Genomic DNA, 21,758 nt, shown 5'->3' with positions numbered 1-21,758 from the left:
TAGCTGAGCTAATGTGACCCCAGTGCTGACAGAGAGGGGCAAGCAAGGATGCTGTGCTGGTGTCCGATGTCCTTATCAATGGATGACATCATTAGCTGTAATGTTCCCGGCAGCTAGAAACTTGTAATGGTGCACAATGAAAACCTGTGGCTTTGTGTAACCTAAAAAGGTGGCTTGATCCACCTGCTGGCTTTTATACTGTTTTTGGGCAGTTTTTAGGCATTTTGCCAAGGCACCCCTGAAGAAACCCAAATACACCCCAGAGTGCCTGGGCACCCTCGTTTAAAAAGCCTGCTCCAGAAGCACTACATCCTGTGTTCTCTGATAGCTTCTCCATAGACGTTCATAGAGAACCAATGCTAAAGCTGGACAGAAACTATTTAAGTTGCTTTTGCCTCAATCTAGTGTTTTTAATAAACTATGATACAGTATAATTTGTTAAATCAAGTTGCACAATAGGTGAAGTGTGGGGCCCTGATAGATTGGTGTCTGGTTCTCTTCATTTCCTCTTGCCATCTGTCCAGCTTGCATAAAGCCAAATATAAAAAAAAGCTCTCACAGCATAATGGGACTGGAGTCTTTTTGCTGATGCAATCTTCCACAACTACAGCATGCTGAGGAGGTTTGTTTAATATTATATATTTTTGAATGCTTTTGTATGTGCTTGACTGACCCATACATATGGGTGTCAGAATAGGTAATTTTGTGTTCACTGGCATGGTCCTGGCAGAAATGGACACAAAATTGGTACTATTCAGTTATATCTGATGGGTTGCATGTCAGTTGCCTGTATGCGTCCTAGCATTCCTTTATGTAGAGTTTAAGTAGGTGGGTCCACTTTATTTACCGTGGACCTATTCAGACATGGCTGGTGGGTTGCAAGTCAGTTGCCCATCTGAATCTTAGCAGTCCTCCATGTAGGGTTTTAGGTAGTTGAATCTACTCTATTTATCTTGTTTTAAAAGAAATTGATTTATAGGAGCATTCGTGCTATACACTTACTCAAAGCTGATGTTTCAGATTTGGGAGAGTTGAAATACCTACTGACTTGTTGTAGGTATTCGAGACTGCAGTGATAAGATTTCTCAACATTCATAATGAAGTTGTCATTTTCTTGCACCTGGAATCCCCAAATATTTGTTAAATCAACATCTGGGAGAATATTTTGGGAGAGAACGACACCATTTCTTGACGATGTTACAGTTTTCTCATTGGGGGGCGTACTGAGAAGTTTGGAAAAGATCTCTCTCCAAATCTCTCAAAAAAATATAGGACATTAGCAGTCAAATCAGCTTGGCAGAAGCCATACAAAACAGATGTATCTATGTTGGGTGGAGTTGGCCTTTAATTTTTTCGAAGTTGTGCTTTTTCAGTTGCTGTTTACTTTAATGTGAACAGTATATTTAGTGACCTTATAATCTTTTGATTCTCATAATATCCTGTATTCTTTATCGCATTCGTATCTCCTGGTAACTAATTTTTTTTGAGGTGTATCCCTGTTTACCTCAAGCTGCATAGGCCAGTGTCATGTTCTTGGAGAGAGCTCAGAGCCTCCTATGTGTCAGCATTGCACGTAGCGGGGATAAATATAGAGCCTGTGCTGGTTGTAGGTGTGATTACACAGTCAGGCTAAAAATGACCCCTTTCATACTTCCCAGAGAAACAGTGGGCGTTCTGTAACACATAACCACACTGAGTTTTATGCAGATTTTTGTCCACCTGGGAAACCAGCCTTCCTGAAAACTTAACGATAAGGCAGGAGAAGGCACCATCATGTTGCAGGAGCTTTACTTAACTGTACTCAGGACTCCCAACTTAATATAACTATTGGATTTCTTTCTTCGAGCCTATGGAGACGACCACCATTTGCTGGGGCCGAGCGAGTGTCATCAACTTTATAAAGGGGCTAGGTAAGTGAATATAGGTCACATTAGCTGGCGACGTGATTTGATTTTATCCCTCTTTAATTATTCTATATAGCTCCAACCTTAGTTGTGTATTCTCATCTGTGGTAGACACCGCCGTGAAAGTCGACCTGCCGTTTTCTCCAGAGCCACCGAAAGGTGGCTGGCGGGGACAATTTTTGAGGGACCAACTATGGGCTTGTCCAAGATGTTGCAAGTGTTGTGTGATTACAGAATAGGAAATTATTACACCTCAGGAACTATGAACCAGTCATATGTAATCCTTACAGCATCATGTGTGCATTGCCTGTACTGTTTCTGAAGTTGAAATGTATATGGATAAAAAGTTATTTATATCCAATTAGTATAAACTAATGTAGTGATTGTTTTGTTTTTTGTATTTGTGTGCTTTGTGTTGTATTTATAAGTTAGGAATTTGGTTGATATTGGCCGTGCAATGATGTGTATGGACATGATTCCATAGAAATGCGCTGAGCAAACTTGGCGCTATATAAATCCTGTATAATAATAATATTACATGTATGTGTCAATGTAGCTGGCTGAAACTGAGATATATAGTTCTTATCCTTTACAATGCAGAGGGCCACATTACATATCTAAACCCAAGAACAAAAGTATGGTATTACATCCTAAGATGTGGTGGCTGCAATAGTTTTTTCTCCTTTCAGTTAACCTGGTAATTATGCCATTAGGTCACTCCCTGTCCTAGGGTGACAGCCATACTGAGCATTGTTGTCACCCTAGCACAGGGAGTGTGTTAGGACTATGTGATACTCTATTAGGACGATATAACACCTTCCACTCCTCTCCATAACAGGGAGGAGTTTTGTAGTCCATGAAGATAGCAGATAACATGCAAATGTACAATACATATGTAAAGCGCTGCATAAATTGACGGTGCTATAGAGGTAGCTGAAAGAAATAATTCAAATAAATAAACTAACAGTGCTAACATTCCAGAGGCAGCGAGTATAGGGATTGATCAGCTCACAAGATTTCTAGTTGGATAAACAGCTTTTTTTTTTTTTTGCACTTATCGAACAGATATAATAAAACACATTCAATGGTTTATTGATATATATTAACAGACCAAGAGGGAGCAAATATTACATTAACGTTTATCGATTATGCAAGTTTTCATATACTTTAACATTATGAAATTACTGGGAACAAGTTCACAAGGCTTTACATGAGGATATACAGTAGATCTTTATATTCACTTATATGAGTCATTTTCAAATCTCATTGGACTGAGCTGCAAAAGATTCACATTTTTGAAAATCAAGATTCTTATTCTATTGTTATAGATTTGTGAGTTAACAATGTTCTAAATCCCAGAGAATGAGGCAGATTGTTTCAATAAACAAGTTTTCTTTTTGTAGCTCGAAGGCCTGGTTCACACTAGACTAGAGGGATTTCAGATGTGCCTTGGGTCACACCGAATCGCATGACAAGCGAAATCACATTGTTTTCAGTGGTGATTGTCCACATCAATGCAACTCCAAAGTTGCATCCAAGTAACACTACATAAGTGCACTGAAAGTCAGATCAAAGTCATATCGTAGCAGTGTGAACGTAGCCTTTACACTGACTTGACCTACCCTTGATTTACTGCTTGCAAGCTTCTTTATTTTTGAAAATGCAGGTGATTGTTGGCTCCTTTTTTTGTAAAGTGGAGAATTGCCTGTCTCTGCTTTTAGAGAGGCTGAACATTTGTACAAAACTGCTATGGCTGGGTGGGTTTTCAGTCGATCTGAAGGAGATAAGAGCCAAATATTAAAGAAGAACTTCACTCTGGAAACAAGAAAAAAAACAAAAGCAAGCACTTACAAATACTGTAGCTACTGACTTTAATTAAACATGAGCTTGCCAGTCCAGGGATCCAGCGCTGCTTGAATGCAGAATAAATGAATTGTCTATGGGTTGCCTTGGACTGCAGACAGAGGTCATGCATTAACCCGTGAAGTGCCATGCAGAGTGCCTCATGGGTCAAACAAACAGAAATCTTCCACACTGGAATGTGATGATTTACACTACTACAGGTTGTACATACAGGCCAACAAAGGACACCATGAAACTACAGGATCAATACACATCTTATGCAGGTGAAAAACACAAGGTGCAGGAAGGAAGTTTCATAGTGCCTTCAAGTTAGACAATAAAGAGAATCACTTAAATTCCAAACTTTCTGTCTTAGTCGTATTATTACTAGGGCTGATTCGTATGTTGCAGGTCTATAAATTGTCTACTAAACAAAAAGGTGAATATTTGTTTGTTGGAAGCTGGTTTCTAGTTTGAGACAGCTGGCACTGCACACCGTTTCAGACAAACCATCACTTTTGGAAAGTCACAGCCTGATGCTTCCACAGAACATTAAGCTGGTCCTGGCCGTTGGCCTGAGAATCTTAGCTATGGAATTTCATGTATGGAAAGAAAGCCTGGTATTTGCTGTCTTCTCTTTTCCAGTCGAAATGAAACAGAAAAGTGACATACCTGGTTTTCATTCAGCGGGGTTCAAACTGTTTTCCTCCAAACAATATAGTGAGTAATGATTTTAAAAATTATTTTAAAAATGTACATTGCCCTTCATATATTCAAGTTCACAGCCCTGACTGTCCTTTCTCTTTGTATGAGTTATACCAGAGGTCACCAAACTGCGGCCTGCTACAAGACTTTATCCAGCCCGCAGCTAAAGTCAGTGGCATATCCTTAAAGCTGAACTGCGCCCAAAAGGGGAAGCTCCACTTGTCTGCCTCCCCTGGTTTTGACAGGTTCCCTCTTCCGGCTCAGTTCCCAGAAGTTCAGCCCCCCCCCCCCCTTCTTCGCAGTTCACAGGTCCCAGAAGACTGCAGCCCTTACACAAAACGCAGTGCAGTAGGAAACTACTGCCAGAAGTTTGGCACCCCCCGCAGCCCTGCGCAGTAGGAAACTGGCGGTGAAGCCGCAAGGCTTCACCGCCAATTTCCCTTAGTCAAGATGGCGGCGCCAGCACCCAATAGCTGACTGAAGAATCGACTCGGGTGAGTACACCGCTGGATGCCTGGACAGGTAAGTGCCCTAATATTGAAAGTCAGCAGCTAAAGTATTTGTAGCTCCTGACTTCATTTTTTTGGGGGTGGGGTGGGGTGGGGCAGAACTCCTCTTTAATGCACACATACTGAGGATTAAGGTTAGCAGAACCTGCCTATGTTCTGTGCATGAACCCCACTCCCTATGTAACGGAACTTTGATGGAGATGTTTTTCTGCCCAGGAATATTTGTAAAATATACAATGTGGCACTTGTACTGAAACATTTGGGGACCCCCATGTAACATCTGATTGGGGACCCCCATGTAACATCCCATTTGTATCACACCGTATCCTACAGAAATGTTTCTAGAGATTCTTCCACAAGATCATGGAGAGACAAAATGCCATCAAAACCAAACGACGTGTGGTGCATTATTCAGGGCGTACAGACCTTGTAAAATTTGTTAATAGAAGAATCATGCAATATAGTGGAAAATTTTTAGTTTATCAGATTTTCACTTCAAGTATAACTAAAGGCAAAATTAGTTTTTTAGTCAGTTTAGTTATCAAACGTGAAAGTAAACGAAACCTCAAATCTTTGTCCACAGAAAAGTAACAGTAATTTTCCAATTAGAACACTAGTCCTGGTGACATGGGGATTTCCAAGGAATTCCCTTAATTTGCAGGACTTTTTTCTCTCACTTCCTTTTTTGGATGGGGGGCAGTAAGTGAAGGCAAATCTCTGCAGTGGGACACAGATGGCAAAAAATAATCTGACAGCGGTTATAATCTTCCTCTATTCTATCCAAAATGAAAGAAAATGTCTATAGTTCTACTTTAATCTGTGTTGCACTTGGCAATTCTGATTTCTATGCCTTTGCCAAGGTCTGTTTCGCTGCTATCATGATAAAATTGTTACGTTTTTTAGTTACAAAAAAAAGTAACATTTGAATTAAGAATTGTTACATCAAAACAACAAGTTTTAGATTTAATAAAGCTTCCTAAAGATTCTTCCTGATGCTCCTGTCTAAAACCTTATACAACGATGTATATAGCTAGGCTCACATTAGTGCGGACTGCGGGAAGGCGTGTAATCCCACACTTTCCCGCACCCACAGAAAAAATTGTGATGCAGCTTTCCCGCAGTGGGAACCGCAGTGCAAGTATGCGGTTTCCCTGCAGCCATCTTTTCTGAAATTGTGTGGGTACCTTTGCCCTGCTTTTTCAGTGGGTACATCAGCCCATTCAAGTAAATGGGCTGCTGTGCCCGAGGAAACGCGGACACAGGGAAACCGCATAGATGTGAACCAGGGCTTGGGCTATAAGGCTATCCTACATTATGACTGAGAGTCAACTTTCAGAAATTTGTCCTATAGAAGAGTATAGCGTATAGTTGTTGTCAGAACACAGAGGACAAGGGGGCACTCTTTACATCTGGAGGAAAAGAGATTTAATCTCCAAATACAGCAAGGTTTCTTTACAGTGAGAGCTCTGAAAATGTGGAATAGACTTCCTCAAGAGTTGCTTCTAGCCAGCTCAGTGGATTGCTTTAAAAAAGGTCTGGATTCTGTCCTAGATACACAGAATATAACAGGATACTAATATTTATAGGTATAGTTGATCCAGGGAATATCCGATTGTCTCTTAAAGGATCAGGAAGGGAGTTTTTCCCCTGCAGGAGCAAATTGGGTCATGCTTTGCTGGGTTTTTTTGTCTTCCTCAAGATCATCTGTGTGTGTAGGATATACATTTTTTTTCCCTATTATGGTTGAACTGGATGGACTTTTTTCAATCAGACTAATTATGTAACTGCATGCATAAAAAAGTAAAGCATTGGGCTTGCATCTATGTCATCAGTTTGAAATCAATTTGTCTCTCTACTGAGATCATTTCACATTAATTGACTCATGTATTTAAACCTGCATTTGATCACTTTCTTACCTGCATTTGACCTGTTTTAGACAAGTTTTGCATTCCCATAGACTTGCATGGGAATGCAAAACCTGCTTGATGCAAATAAAAACATGTTGACAAAGTCCTTATTCTTCTCCAGCAGCCCAGCCAGACAAAAATGTAATTTACGGTTACTAAAATTGGGCAGGAGAACCTCTTTGAGGGCTTACAGCCTGATAGTGAGTTGGCATGTCTCCACTGCCAGGAAGAGCATATAAGTGAATAGCAACACATCTTTCCCCAAGAGGTGAGGCTGCATTTTTATAATGACTTCAGGTCTCTGTCACTGGGGATGCAAGGGGAAATGCTGCAGCTGTAAATGTATACCTGTACATGCCGGTAACAGCTTCCTGAGCTTACTGTTGATGGTCAGGCTCTTCTAATGAACAACGTCTCTGCATTTCCAGATAGTGTTGGAACTTGCAGCTAAGAGCCAGTTCACACTGCATGTGTTTCAGTTGCTTTTTTTCTGCATCCAAAACGCACAGAAAGTAAGTTATATGGTTGTCAATGTCATAGTTCACATCAGTGCTTGCAGTTCCAGTGCGTTCCAGTTGCAGAAAAAAAAAGTAGAGCATGCTGCATTTTTTCTGCACAGATCTGTACCGGAAAATGGTAAAATGCATAAAAAATTCACCGCAACGCACCAAAAACACACTGGAATGCAAATGTCCCTATTTAAATTGAGTGAAAAAAATTACCGTATTTTTCGCTCCATAAGACGCACTTTTTTCCCCCCAAAAAAGGGGGGAAAATGTCAGTGCGTCTTATGGAGCGAATATGGAGCGGCCGGTCCGGTATTTCCACCGCGGCCGTGTCAGAATACCGGGCCGGCCGCTCAGCTCTGCAGCGGGACCTTATGGAGATGACTGCTGACCTTTGGGGAGGTGGGGAGCGGGTACCTGAATTTGACAGGTACCCGCTCTTCTTTGTTCTTTGATCTTACCTGTTCCTCTATCCAGCGGCGCGCTGTCTTCCGGCTTCTGTAGTGTGGGCACTGGGCATGACAGCCGGGTGCCAAGTGCGCATGCGCAAGAAGCGGTGCTTTTTGTGAATGGTAAGGCGGTACCTGGGACACATGACAGATCCCAGAAGCCGCCGGACCAATCACAAAGCGCAAGTGCTTCTCGCTCATGCGCACTGGGCACCCGGCTGTCATGCCGAGCGCCATTACAGAAGCCAGGAAGACAGCGCGCGGCTGGATCGAGGAACAGGTAAGATCAAACAAAAACTCTGCGGAAGTAAGAGCGGGTACCTGTCAAATTCAGGTACCCGCTCCCCACCTCCCCAAAGGTCAGCAGTCATCTGTACTGTCCGCAGTCTCTGGTCATCCCTGTGCTGTCCGAAGTCTCTGGTCATCCCTGTACTGTCCGCAGTCTCTGGTCATCCCTGTGCTGTCCGCAGTCTCTGGTCATCCCTGTGCTGTCCGCAGTCTCTGGTCATCCCTGTGCTGTCCGCAGTCTCTGGTCATCCCTGTGCTGTCCGAAGTCTCTGGTCATCCCTGTGCTGTCCGCAGTCTCTGGTCATCCCTGTGCTGTCCGCAGTCACTGGTCATCCCTGTGCTGTCCGCAGTCTCTGGTCATCCCTGTGCTGTCCGCAGTCTCTGGTCATCCCTGTGCAGTCCGCAGTCTCTGGTCATCTCCTGTACTGTCTGCAGTCCATTAGTTCAGAATTTTTTTTTTCCTGTTTTCTGCCTCTAAAACCTAGGTGCGTTTTATGGTCAGGTGAGTCTTATGGAGCGAAAAATACGGTAACTGTAATGCGTCAAAAACACCCCAGAGCGTGTCAAATGCGCATGCAAAAACGCATCTGGAATGCATCTGGACTGCGTTTCTATAGTGTGAACTGGCCCTAAGCCCTGCTGCGTTGGATCCTTTAGGAAGTACGGAAACGTTGCTTGTCATCAGGTTCAACAGTAACTGCAATGTTTGGAAGGTTGCTGCAGACATGTGCAGGGACCTCTAGGTGCATACATTCCATATCTGCTGCAGTCTGCCTGCCCCCATTCCCCAATGGCAGAATCTCTTTAAAGATTCAGATTCTTATAAATAACTTACAAATACCCATTCCTGACTGGCTTTCCTAAACCTGAGATATTTAACAGAGGCCTGGAAACATGTAGCATAATATTCTGTTACCAAGCGGTTTTAGCCCTGTACCCTTTTGGAAATAGAAAGTCTGTTTTGGTGCGGGTCATCACATTGCAGTCATGTAAATGAGCGCTCGGGCTACAAGAACCTGATTGCAATTATCTTATTGTTAAGGTTTGTACTTTTCAGAGGTGCCTTACTGATGCCTGCAATATGAACACCAACTAACTGCTTTAGCCTACATTCACACTACTGCATGTTGGGAATGTGCACAAAATTGTGTGCTTTCCCAACAGACACATTTAGCAGACACGCAGTGGTGCCATTAATTGTTAATGACACCTTTGGGCATTTGCAAAGCGAGCACCAATCGGTTTGGTGTGGTGTGTTTCTGGAAGAGTCAGGGGTTAATTTTCTGCGTTTCTTGTGTGTAGTGCAGCCCATTAAAATGAATGGGTTGCTCGATGTGGAAACACGTGAAAAACGTGCTGAAATGTTGAAACGTGCTTGGTTGCACAGTGTTTAACCTCCCTCACATGGGCGATTTCCTGCATCCATGATTGGACATCCATTCCTAACCACCTTGTGCAGATACATGCAAACAGCGACAGCTGCTGTCAGCCTGTCATTGCTTGGTACAGGCTGAGTGGCCGCCGCTGTTCACATACACCTGTCATTCTGCTCGCAAGAATTCATCGATTCTTGCCACTGTATGCAGTTAAATGCGAAGGATGCCTAAAGCAGAACTCCAGCAAAAAATACCAAGATGAAAAATTAATAGTAGAAAAAAAAAAACAAAATAAAGAAAAACATAACCCCCCCCCCCCCAAAAACAGCTTTTGGTGCAATATTAATCATCAATCTAGAGACCCTTCCCCAGTACTGTTTTTTTGCTGTTTCATCAGTTTGATGAGCAGTATTCATTACCCACTTCCCCTGAGCCCAGGTCTTCTTTGAATCCCTCCCCCTTCCCCAGCTGTTGACTGCAGAGTGAAAGGAGAAGCAGTGCGTTGATGAGCTCATCTTTCTGTCACCCTGCTTCTCCTCATATCAGCATACTACTTGTCAGTACATGACCTGATTAGCTCCTTGTGCTGCTTCTTCCTCTCACACTCCAGCCCTGCTGTACAAGGCCTGTGAGAGGCTGATTCCAGGTCTAATCCAGGTACTTACACTGCTTGTATTTAAAATATAGCTTTAAAAATGTGTGTTAAAGATTACAGAGCTGCATTGATTTGTATTGTAAATATTTCTTAAACCAAATCCTTTCTAGCTCTTCCAGAAAGATGGAGCTCTTTCAACATATATATCAACTATAAATGGCGCAATACTTTCAGCTGTTACTATAATGTGTGTTTATGGAAACTTCCATAAACAAGTAGGGTGTAATATAAAGGACTGTTTCAGTAGCAAGTTTCCATTTCCTGGACAGCTCTTGTGTGCCATGTATTTACCAGAAGTCAGGCTGATATGTAAACCTGGATATAATGCGAAGCCTGCCTTCATACTAGCTATCCACTGCCTCATACAAGGGATCAGTTTGTTCTTCCCAATGATTGGTGTTCATGTATCCTCGTCATGGGTAATAGAACTTGGAAAGGCGCAGGATAATGTACTGCTTCAATCCACAACTTGTGTTGTGAATGTTCGACACAAAACATGTATGTGGATAGTTGTTTTAGTCCAAAGGTGGAGTAATCTCTCTCTCTCTCTTTTTATTCAGTGATAAGCATTTGACCAGTATGGGAAACAGCCTAACATTCATTTCTTTGTCCCATTCACATAGAATACATGTACGTGTGTTCTCACTTGCTATGCAATTTGTTTTTTCATAAATTCACCCCTTATTGCTTACTACTGCTAGGGGAAATATGGGGATTGCTGCTGCTGACCTTCATCTGATAAAGCTAGTTGCTTGACTTAGAAGATGGTCAGTATGACAAGCAGGCAAATAGCATTTTCATAATTAGAAGTCAGCTTTGATAGAATTAGTGCTTCTATCTGGAAGATATCCTTTAAAGTGTTTGTAAACCCTTACATATACCTAGTGAAGTGACAAGCCTCAAGTGATCCACAGAGATTAAACAAATCCTACATAAGTTGTACCGGAGTATCTTTATTTTTCTATTCTTTACATCCATTCAAAGTCCAGAATTTATAAAGCTCGTCTGAGCTGTCAGAAAAATAGGGCAGAAAGCTGAAATTACATACTGCATAGCTCAGTGAGCAAAGCTCTGAATGTTGATTGGAGGAGCAGACCCCCCTTCACACAAAAACAGACCTGAGGCTGTCAATCTTTTTGAGATCCCTCGCTGTCACCTTTTATCTCTTGGGTGTCAGGAAAACTTGTCAGATGTGACTCATTCACTTAACCACTTCCCGACCGGCCGTTGCATATAAACGGCCAGACGGTGGCAGTGCAGGGTCGGGTGGCCGTTTAGCGCGCAGCACCGCGATCTGGTGCCCGCTGTGTCCTCCGGACACAGTGAAACACCGATCGTCGGACGGGACCTCTGTACGAGGTCCCGATCATGTGATCACTGATTGGCCAATCAGTGATCACATGCAAAGTAGTAAGCAAGATGTCACTTGTGACATCATTGCTTACTACATGTGAAATCTGTGAATGATCACAGCGGTCACATGGTACAAGGCTATTCACAACAGCCTTGTACCATGTAACAAGCTGTGACCAATCACAGCTCACTCAGTACTTCTCAATGAGTGCAAGAATGCACACAGAGAGAAAGAGAAATGGTTGCTTTTACATCCTATATGGGTGTAAAAGCAATCAGTGTAAAAAAAAAAAAAAATCTTCATCACCCCCCACAAGTAGTACCATGGTGACACTGTACTGCTAGGGTGACAGTATGTAAAAAAAATAAAAAAAAATAAAAAAGAATATAAAAATGTAACAAAAAATGTTTAAAAATTATAATTTTTGGTTATAAACTAATTTGGATTTTTTTTTTACTAAAAAGATAATGGAATAAATTTTGGCAAAGATTTATGATGAAGTATTATTTATTTGCAAAATTTTATAAAAAAAACACTTTTTTTCAAAATTTTTGGACATTTTCATTTACATAGCAAAAAAAATAAAAATCCCAGCGGTGAATAAATACCACCAAAATAAAGCTTTATCTGTCTCAAAAAAATGGTAAAAAATTAATTTGGGTACAGTGTTGCATGACCGTGCAATTGTCATTCAAAGTGTGATAGCGCTGAAAGCTGAAAATTGCCCTGGTCAGGAAGGGGGTAAAAGTGTCCGGTCTGGAAGTGGTTAACAGAAGAAGGAGGTAGTAGTCAGAAATGACACTTAGTACACACTATAGAGGGATATGCTTTCTTCATATTTCATTTCTGAGGTTTACAACTTTAATAGAAAAAAAGCTAATTGAGAAACATAACTGCAATATATGAAACTTTCCCTGCATATTTTTTAGGGTGAGATTTGCAGATGTGCCCCTTTAACTGCTTATACTGTACAGTTTATATTTCTTTGAAGCTTATAATGAAAATGTACTTTTTAGTGTATTTAAAGTGTCATCAAATATTAATGGACTTTGTTTATTTGAAATGTAGGGAAAGCAAGAAGCTCAGTAGTAAATGTATCTTTATTTTTGTTTGTATTTTTAGCTTCTCCAGTGGGCAACGGATACATCAAACCACAAGTGCAGCCAGTATCCAGTGCGCAAAGAGAAAAGGGGCCACCAACCATGTTGCCCATTAGCATAGACCCGGAGAGCAAACCCGGGGAGTACATACTGAAGAGTTTATTTGCTAATTTTACTACACAAGCGGAACGCAAGATTCGAATCATAATGGCAGAACCCCTGGTGAGTGACTCAATCACTTTAATTGTTTGATTTTCTTTTTATTCACGGAAGTAGATTTTCTTTAAAGAGACTTTGAACAGGCAAAGTCACAGAATGTTTTTCTAGCCGCTCCCTGACCCACTTATATTCACCTTCAGAGCCTTAAAGGATAAGTTCACCTTTGGGAACATGTCATAGTGCTGCAGCTGCCGCCCAATTAACCCCCCACCCCCTTCCAGACAGCAGTACGAGGAGAAGTTCCCCGTACAAGTGGACACTTTTTGAATAGAGCGCGGCCATGTGGGGCTCCACCGACACAGCCGTGTCATTCATTTACAGTGCTCTGTGAATTCATGAAATACAAGTCCTGACAGCCTTAGCGGCTGTCAGCTTGTAGTTCTCAATGAACTACCACCGTGCTGTCCTGTCAGTATATCTTCTTGCCCCTACATTCCATGCAGGCAAGCAGATATACTGACATAGCTGCAGGAGACCTGCATGGCACCAGTAATCTGCTGATCCTTGGTGCAATGCTTTACAGGCTGTTGCAACCAAAAATAATAAATGAAATTTTTTTTACCTGCAAAAAAAAGTGTATTTATTATTTTTGGTCAAAAGGTGAACTTATCTTTTAAGCCAGCCATAGATGGATTGAAGCTCAGCCAGTTCAGCAGGGACTGGCCAAGATTTGATCCATCTAGGGGCAGGCTGATTGTACATGATGGGTACAACCAGCATGTTGGAATTTCAGCATGTGATTATTGCCAATGGCTATAGCCGCTAACAGTAATCACTGTGTTTTGCCAGCAGAGACTGCTCCCCGTGTCACCCCCCACTAGGAGAAGACAACAGCTGTGCAGGAGGAATTCCCCAATCAACACTGACTGTGTTGATGGAGGAATCAAGTGATTTTCAGGGGTTGCAGGAAAGAAAATTACATTATCAATGGCATTCCTTGCCTTATTGCTTCTCCAGCTGTCACAGTTACCATAAAGTGCTTGGTGTTTTCAGGTATGGTGGAACAAGTGACCTCATCCCATGCAGTTCTCTGGCCTGTGAAGCTAGTTGGTACAGTCATATGATGGAGGGGGTGACATCATCAATTCAGGGTGAGCTCCAGTAACAATTGATATGGAGCTTATACAGGGTATTTTACAGTGGCTGCAATGGAGGAAGGAATGGTGGGAGGCACAGGGAAGATGAATATAAGTGGATCGGGTGTGCTTTGAAGTTACTTAGCCAGTTTGTCCTAAATAGCCAAATCAACAGCGTCTATTTAACCTTAAACAAGTAGATTGTAACTGTTTAGGTCAGAAGGAACTTTTATACTGAGCAATGGGCTTCATGGATTAAAATCTGTAAAGAAAGTATGACTGCATTGCCAACTGCAACCGGCATCTGCTTTTTCTTTTTTTTAATGTGCCGTAGAAAGATGGAACCCAATGGATTATTGCGTAAAATACAGGCTTTTTTGCTAGCACCTTTGATGTATGAAATCTACCTTGTCATTGGTTTTTTAACAGTAAAAGGAACATCAGTACAGCACCCACTTAAACCCAACAATGAGAACTAACATAAACCTCATAAGGGAAAAAATCTCATGCTTAAGCATATCTGAAGGAAGACCTTACTGCATTGCCTATGTCAACCACATTCACGTTTTCTATTTTCATACTACATTAAAGACATGAACATAAGATGAAGTCTGCTGTGGGCAACAAGTTTAGGTCTTCCCTCAAACACTGCACGTGGGCCCTTTTCCCAGAGAAGTACTGTGGGTGTTGGTGGGCTGTGCTTATAGTTGTGTGCTGTCCTGTGCTTTGTCAGCACTGTAAAATTCATCAATGCAGCCCAGTCCATCTGATGTATGTACACAAAGGGACCTGGCAAACCAATAAGAACTGAATCGGTATGCAGTTTGAAGCAACACTGTCAATTACCCCAAAAAGTTTTAACACTGCAGTAGAAGAGGTGTCGTGCTCACAACTGTGGTGGGCCCTGTCCCCAACATGTTCAAGCACTGCAGCCTCCAACAGACTCTTCAGCATTCAACACTTCAGGGAATATTGAATGCCCCTGTCCCCCATTGCACATTGTAGTTCCGACTTTCAACCTATGTCACTGCTGTGTCCTGTAGTGATGTATGGGTCAGAAAATGGAACCACAGAGTGCAAAGGGGGCCAAGGCATTCAACTCTCACAAAGTGACAGAAGCTCCAGCACTTGAATTGAGCAGAGTTGGAGCCATGGTCCACTGGAAATGGGATAATATCTTTTTTGTCTCTTCAAGAACAGCCATCAAGAATTTTTTGGGCAGCTGACAGTGATGCTTTAAAGTAGTACTAAATGCTAGGTGATTTTTACATTAATGCATTCTCTGCATTAAGGTAATAATTGCCCCAGTAATTTTCCATACCCCTCTGTCCCCAAACACTTACCTACTGTTCCTTGTAACCACCACTGGCTCTGGGACAGTCTGCGCTGTTCCCAAAATTGTAGAGGAGAGATTTGCTTCTGCCAGGTGTATGCACACATTGATATCTCCATAGCAGTTGGGTAGCTTAAGGAAAGGACTGGACATAATATGTAATTATCTCCTAGATTGTAAGCTTGAAAGAGCAGGGCCCTCGATCCCCTCATGTTTTGCATTGTATTGGTATTGTTCTGTCACATGTTCTGTCCCCCTTTGTAATGTACAGCGCTGAGCGAACTATTGGCGCTTTATAAATACTGAATAATAATAATAATAATAATGTGTAAGGGGTAGGTGGGTAGCACTTTCTTCTTGTTCCCCTCCTCATTGGGTGCCAAGTGTGAGTCACATATTAGGTCAACCCCTGGATGGGTTCTTCTGTGCTATTCCGGGCACCTAGAACAGGGTCACTGCTTTGCACATGGGGGACCTTTGGTTGTGCCATGTGCATAAATGCCCAGGGACAGGGCGGAGGTTGCTTTCAGTGATAACTCAACCTTAAGGCGGACCTCTGACTCAAGGGTGGTCATACACCGTGTACACTTGAACAGATGACTGAGCTTTAGTTACCTCTCTTGAGCTCCATGTCAGTGTACACCTCTACTGTCACTTGTTGCATTTAGGAGGGACATGCAGAGCCAATGCCCTCTCCACCTGTCCAGCGTATCTCTGCTACCTCTCTTCAAATAATGGAATGGAATCCCGTGGTGCACCTAGCGGTGACTCAATTTTTGCACTCACTTAACTCCTTCTCTTCCGTATCTGTGCTCAGGCTAGGGACCACTAAACCACTCCTGTTGCTATGAGAGATGGACCGCCAGGGGAGATAATGCCGACAACACTCTCACGTTAGAAGAGGTTGTCCTACCTCTCACAGGTACACACTTCACGACAGGCTGTTTTACACCTCTTTAAGAACTTCAGACCAGGCAAAGGCAAAAGTTTCAAAAGCTTTATTGGAAGTTCCAAACATTACAACTTCAAACAAAGTGCAATCTTTCCCTAACAACCCTAGTCCCTAACTCAGGCTTGTGGTTTCCCCAACATACCTGGGATGCAGGAACATGCCTGTTGGGACCCTGACCCAAGTCCCTGTTATATCCACACTGGACTCGTAGGTCGGGCCCTAGATAACCCACAAAGGAAGACCCAGGAAACAACAGCACAACATTAACTCTAACCCTCCAGACCAAGGCAGCATGAACTAGCTGCAAGTAGGCAACCTGTCTACATGTGGTCCTCCACTTTTAAAATAAAACAAAAAATAGGGTTTCATTTCACTTTAAGGAAAACCATTGGAGATGCTGTCTACATGATGCTTTTCCAAACCAGATAATCTATGGGGGTTGTTTGCTAAAACTGGGGAGTGCTAAATCTGGTGCAGCTGTGCATAGAAACCAATCAGCTTTCAGGTTTCCTTGTCAAAGCTTAATTGGACAAGCTGAAGTTAGACGCTAATTGGTTACCATGCACAGCTGCACCAGATTCTGAGTGCTCCAGTTTTAATAAATCCCCCCATGTGTATGTTATCCTTTATTGCTTCAAGCCTGTACTCCTGATTCTGGCTTGCATGGCCTGTTGTCTCATTTTCTCCATCAGTAAAAGCCAATAGCCAGCACTTTGCAGTGGTTTTATTTGGTACGCAGAGTTTGCTCTGTCTGTCCCATCCACCAGCCTCAGTCTATATTTGTTCTAGATCTATTTATACTTGGATGGGCTCTTAACAACTTCCTGAGCTGCTGCCTCCATCCTAATACTTATCTGTTGCACCTTCGGTATTTGCATCACAGTAGCAGCTTTTTGCTTTTATACATCTTCTTCAACAGCCATAAGGAAACGTTGTTCATTTTTAAAAAATCTTCTTAAATTTCATTAACTTAACTTTACTGTACCGGAACTCATTTTCTGGTATAGTTTTATAGCTATAATGGAAGAGTAGTCTTTTTGTTGTTTTATAGGAGTGCTGAATTGAGATTTTTGGTCCCTGGGAGCAAATAGTTATGCAGACAGTGGGAGGTAGAAAGCCTAATATACTATCTCACGCTGACATCTATGTTCTACTCATCAGTAAGTTATTTTTATAGTAGACATGCAGATGTGGTAAAGCTGGCTTATTACTATGCATAATTTGTTTTTATTAGACAATTTGTGCTAAATTTCTCTAGTTCAGATTATTAGGACTGGACTGCCTTTCTGTAATTAAAGGTGCAGGGTGGAGCTTTTCTGTGTCACCTCATAACAGGTCACTGCAGCTTTGAACTCCTTACCGGTAATATGATAATATAATATGCTATAGCCATGCCTTTGTTGCACAGTGCAGCGATTTTGCATAGAAGTAGTGTTTGGTAAGCACCGGCAGTAATATCAGATAACGGGCCATGAAAGTGACCAACAGTGTGCCCTTAAAATAAACTTGTCAGCACCTTTTGGTGTTTAAACATAGGAGTCCTACGTAATCGCCAACAGCATATCATGGCTGCCATTAGCTAGAATACATACTTCTCTGAAACTCATTTCACTTTGTTAAGGAGTTCACTTTCCTGACTTACCCTCCGTTCACATCAAGACCGACTTTGAAATCGTGCGACTTACAGTGAAGTCGCACGATTTCAAAGTCAGGGGTCCCACCGATTTCAGGTGTGATTTGCAAGACATTTGATACAGATATCTATGCAAATTGCACCAAAAGTAGTGCTTGTACTATTGAAATCGGTGCAGCTCCAACCAAGTCGGAACTACACCGATATGACCGCTCCAGTTGCGGACAATAGGGTTCGACTTGGAATGTAATTTGCAAGTCACAGGGCATACAAATCGCATCCAATGTGAACCAGGGCTTAAGGACAAAGCTGCTGAACACTTTCATTGCCCACAGAGGCACTGTTATTAGAATGGGGGATTGCAGGAATCAGGCCTTGTGCCTGAAGTCCAGAAAGTGAGGCCCCTGTAACAAAGTGAAACTAGTTTCAGAGAGGCACACTGAAGAGAGTTTTCTGGTTAATAAATGTAATTGTGACCATCTTGTAAAATTAGCCTTTAAAAGTACCAAAATGTTTGATAGAGTCACTCTAAGCCTATTGTGCAGTCTGTAGTATATTTTGTTTCTGTCCTGCAGACTGGCTAAATGATACCCGTCTGTTATGATGAGTAGGCAGCCTATTCAAAATAATTACTTATCTAATTTAAAAGGGCTGCCGCAATACAATGCACAATTGATACACGTTAATTGCAATGCAATGGATTGTATGACAGTTTTCTTTATTAACCACTTGACCACTGGAACGTTTAACCCCCAGTCCAACAGGCCAGAGACCAGGCCATTTTTTGCTATTTAGCACTGCGCTACTTTAACTGGTAATTGCATGGTCATACAACACTGTACCCAAATCAAATTTATATAATTTTTTTTCACACAAATAAAGCTTTTTTGTGGTATTTGATCAACACTGGATTTTTTATTTTTTATTATATGAATTTAAAAAGCCCGAAAATGAAAAAAAATGTTTATTTTTCGCTGTAAAACATATCAAATTAAAAAAAATCTAATTTCTTCATAAATATAGGCCAAAACTGGGTGGTAACGGACTAATGGGCATTGACATCACCAGTGACACTAATACAGTGATCAGTGACAATACTTTACACTGCCCTTGTACTAATGACACTTTCTTGGAAGGGGTTAACATCTCAGGGAATTCAAGGGGTTATGTGCATGCCTAACAAGTGTTAATGTGTGCTGCTTTATACTAAAATTCTTTTAGATCAGAGCAGGGAGAAGAAACAGAGAAATCCTTCCTTCTGTACAGATCCCTGTTTTGTTTGTCAACACAGGGCTCTGGTCTGTGATTGGACACAAGTGATCAGCCTGCACACCCTGAATCTGGAAACTGGCAGCAACGTACAGGTACATCACAGTGCCTGTAGGAACATTACAAAAATCACTGGTGCACTTTCAGTGTTCTAATTCCTCATTCACACAGGCTTGCTGATCCTTATACCTGAGCAAAGTAATGGTCTTCACCCACATGAGAAGCACAGTTATTATGTGCAGGAAGCCTTTTAAATCACTGACTGGAAGCTGACTGTATGGACTTACATGGAGATTTACATTCATTCTGGAGTGTACATCCATGCAGGTCTGATGCATGGATCAGAATGCAGTCTGTCTGTGCATACACTCTGTGATGTGCATGGAGATCCATGCAGGTCCATACAGTCAGATGCAATGTCATTGATTTGGATACACTGCGTGCACGGCAAAGGTCTGTATGGAACACATGGATAAAGCAGGCGCCTTCACATGAGTGTACGGATCAGTATGCCTGTGTAAATGAGACCTAATACAGAAAGTTGCAGTGTCTGCATCCTTTTAGAAATATTGAACCCTTGGGGAGTAGATCACTGAAATTTTTATTACAGAGGATGCCTAAAAGTTGACTTGTGTCTTAGTGCAGACTTCTGAGAAAATCAGTGAGCCAATCACACAAGCAATAAATTACATTTCAGGAAGCATTCCATACACCAGTGGTGAACGGAACACCTCTAGGTCATTGCATTGAATGTTACATAAAATTACAGAGCTGCAGATTGACAAGGAAAGGTCGTTTTTGAGAACATTAAAGGATAAGTTCACCTTTCATAACATGTTACATATTACACCCATATTTAGGGTGTAACATGTTACGAACAGACCGGCCCCTGCTCCCCGTTGTGATAGCCAGCGAGGGATCTTCTCTCCCCTAGCTGTCGCGCCCCTGCCTGGCTGTGTCATTCATTCACGGTGTTCTGTGAATGAATAAACTGCAAGGCTCAACAGCCTTAGGGGCTGTCGGCTTGTAGTTCTCTGATTCTTCCTGTCAGTATGTCTGTTTGCCCATACATCCTGTACAGGCCAGCAGATACATTGACAGGTCTGTAGGAGACCTGCATGGCACCAGCGATCTGATCTCTGGTGCTATGTTTTACAGGCTCCAGAAACAAAAAATTATAAATGCACATTTATTTACCTGCAAAAAAATGTGCATTTATTGTTTTTGGTCAAAAGGTGAGCCTGTCCTTTAAATTACAATATAGCTTTTGTAACAATTGCATATGCTATACTAGAAAAGCTACAATTTCTGGGGAAATTGTGTGAAGTGTTCTTGTCTCCACCAGTAGTCTACAACTGGAGTGGGCGGAGTAATTGGGTGGAGTGGCTTGTCATTCTGCTGCCTGCTCACACACCTGGGTTCCTATGGCAACTCACTCTACAGCAAGGGCAGAGAAGAGCAGTTAAAAACAAACTGCTCCAACTTGCTCACATCACTGGCGGTTCCCATCTTCAAATGGTTTTAGTTTAAAAATTATAAATCCTACACCGAAGAGCTTTATATTGTGAGAATCACAAGACCCAGACCTACATTTTGATGCATAGTATGTCTCTGAAATATTCAAAATGAAGGCACAGTCGCAGTTTAGAAATTGCCCTTCAAATTTGAGTTGCAAACAAATGGTCATATTGTGAAAATTATCAGAACTATGGCTTAGCCGTGGACATTTTTAGTGGCAGCAGGGATAGCTGAACGTTTTGATATACGATTTGTGTAGGTGGGCTTGAAAATGAGGGAGTGATGGCAGTTTAGAAATCATGTCCTGATTTTTCAGCTCACACTCTAGCTTTTGTCAGCTCCCACTCTAGTTTTGAACATTCCGCCATTCATTCCTATGGGACCAATTTCACCACAAAAACGCCGATATTTCGTGAACCATTCGGGCGAAACGTTCCACAAAGTAATAGCACACCAATCGGGAACAATCCGCACGTTTCCGTATATTACTGTCTATGTAGTGTAAAAACTGTGGGAGGAGTTAGGGTGGTAAATTTGGCTATAAGAATATATATGTGAGATAACGGTAAGTGGTGTGCCATGCGAGAACACGTAATCATATCATTGAGAGTAATCTGGCTGCTTTTCCTCTTGGTAACTCAATGTCAGACAGTTGGCTGTTTGAGAACATTGACTCCTACAGCTGAATTGTAACAGAATAGAAAACCTGCAGAAACCTCTCCGATATTTCCATCCTGTTTGTGTATCTTCAAGCGTTCTGGAGGTTTTACAATACATTGGTGTGGAAATGATTGTTGTCCTCCTTGTGAAAGTCTGTTTGTTTTAGTTCACAAGGCAGGAGAATGTTTTGTCAGAGGTCACAAGAAGCCGGCCCTGGAGCTTAAATGAAAGCATTTGTGGTTTTATCACGTAGAACTGTCAGTGTGAGGCAACATTGAATGTGCGATTTTTACCTCCCTAACAGTTACCGAAATAACTTTGTCCTCGGCTCACCTCACCTTGTACGGCTCTGGGCACCAGGAAGCTCTAATCCCGGGTGTCACCTTACCCCTTCATTTACTGGGGTATTTCCTCAGGCAGCGTGGCTAAGTGCATAGCAGGAAACATTCCAGAAAATGGTTCCATACAAACTACGAATAGAGGGAAAGCTGCTCATAGTTATC

At 42.0% G+C, this 21,758-nt stretch overlaps 1 protein-coding gene across 7 annotated transcripts in view; it reads left to right on the top strand.

The window, feature by feature from the left end:
* FRY (FRY microtubule binding protein) overlaps positions 1-21,758 on the top strand; it is a 578,133-nt gene that overhangs the window by 320,318 nt on the left and 236,057 nt on the right. For 6 of the 7 annotated variants that reach the window (XM_089690883.1, XM_089690880.1, XM_089690882.1 and 3 more), the window contains one exon: positions 12,618-12,817. In XM_089690883.1, coding sequence (XP_089547009.1) covers positions 12,698-12,817 — 120 coding nt within the window. In that variant the 5' untranslated portion in view covers positions 12,618-12,697. Of the gene's footprint in view, positions 1-1,684; positions 1,911-12,617; positions 12,818-21,758 lie in introns of those variants that run through there. The other variant, XM_089690881.1, reaches the window with a different exon arrangement.

Source organism: Staurois parvus, unplaced genomic scaffold (assembly GCF_062004578.1).
Source record: "Staurois parvus isolate SC_StPar_1 unplaced genomic scaffold, SC_StPar_1.0 ptg000544l, whole genome shotgun sequence".
Classification (NCBI taxonomy): domain Eukaryota; kingdom Metazoa; phylum Chordata; class Amphibia; order Anura; family Ranidae; genus Staurois; species Staurois parvus.
The sequence above is the reverse complement of the archived record's forward strand: the minus strand, read 5'-3'. Positions and strand labels throughout refer to the sequence as shown.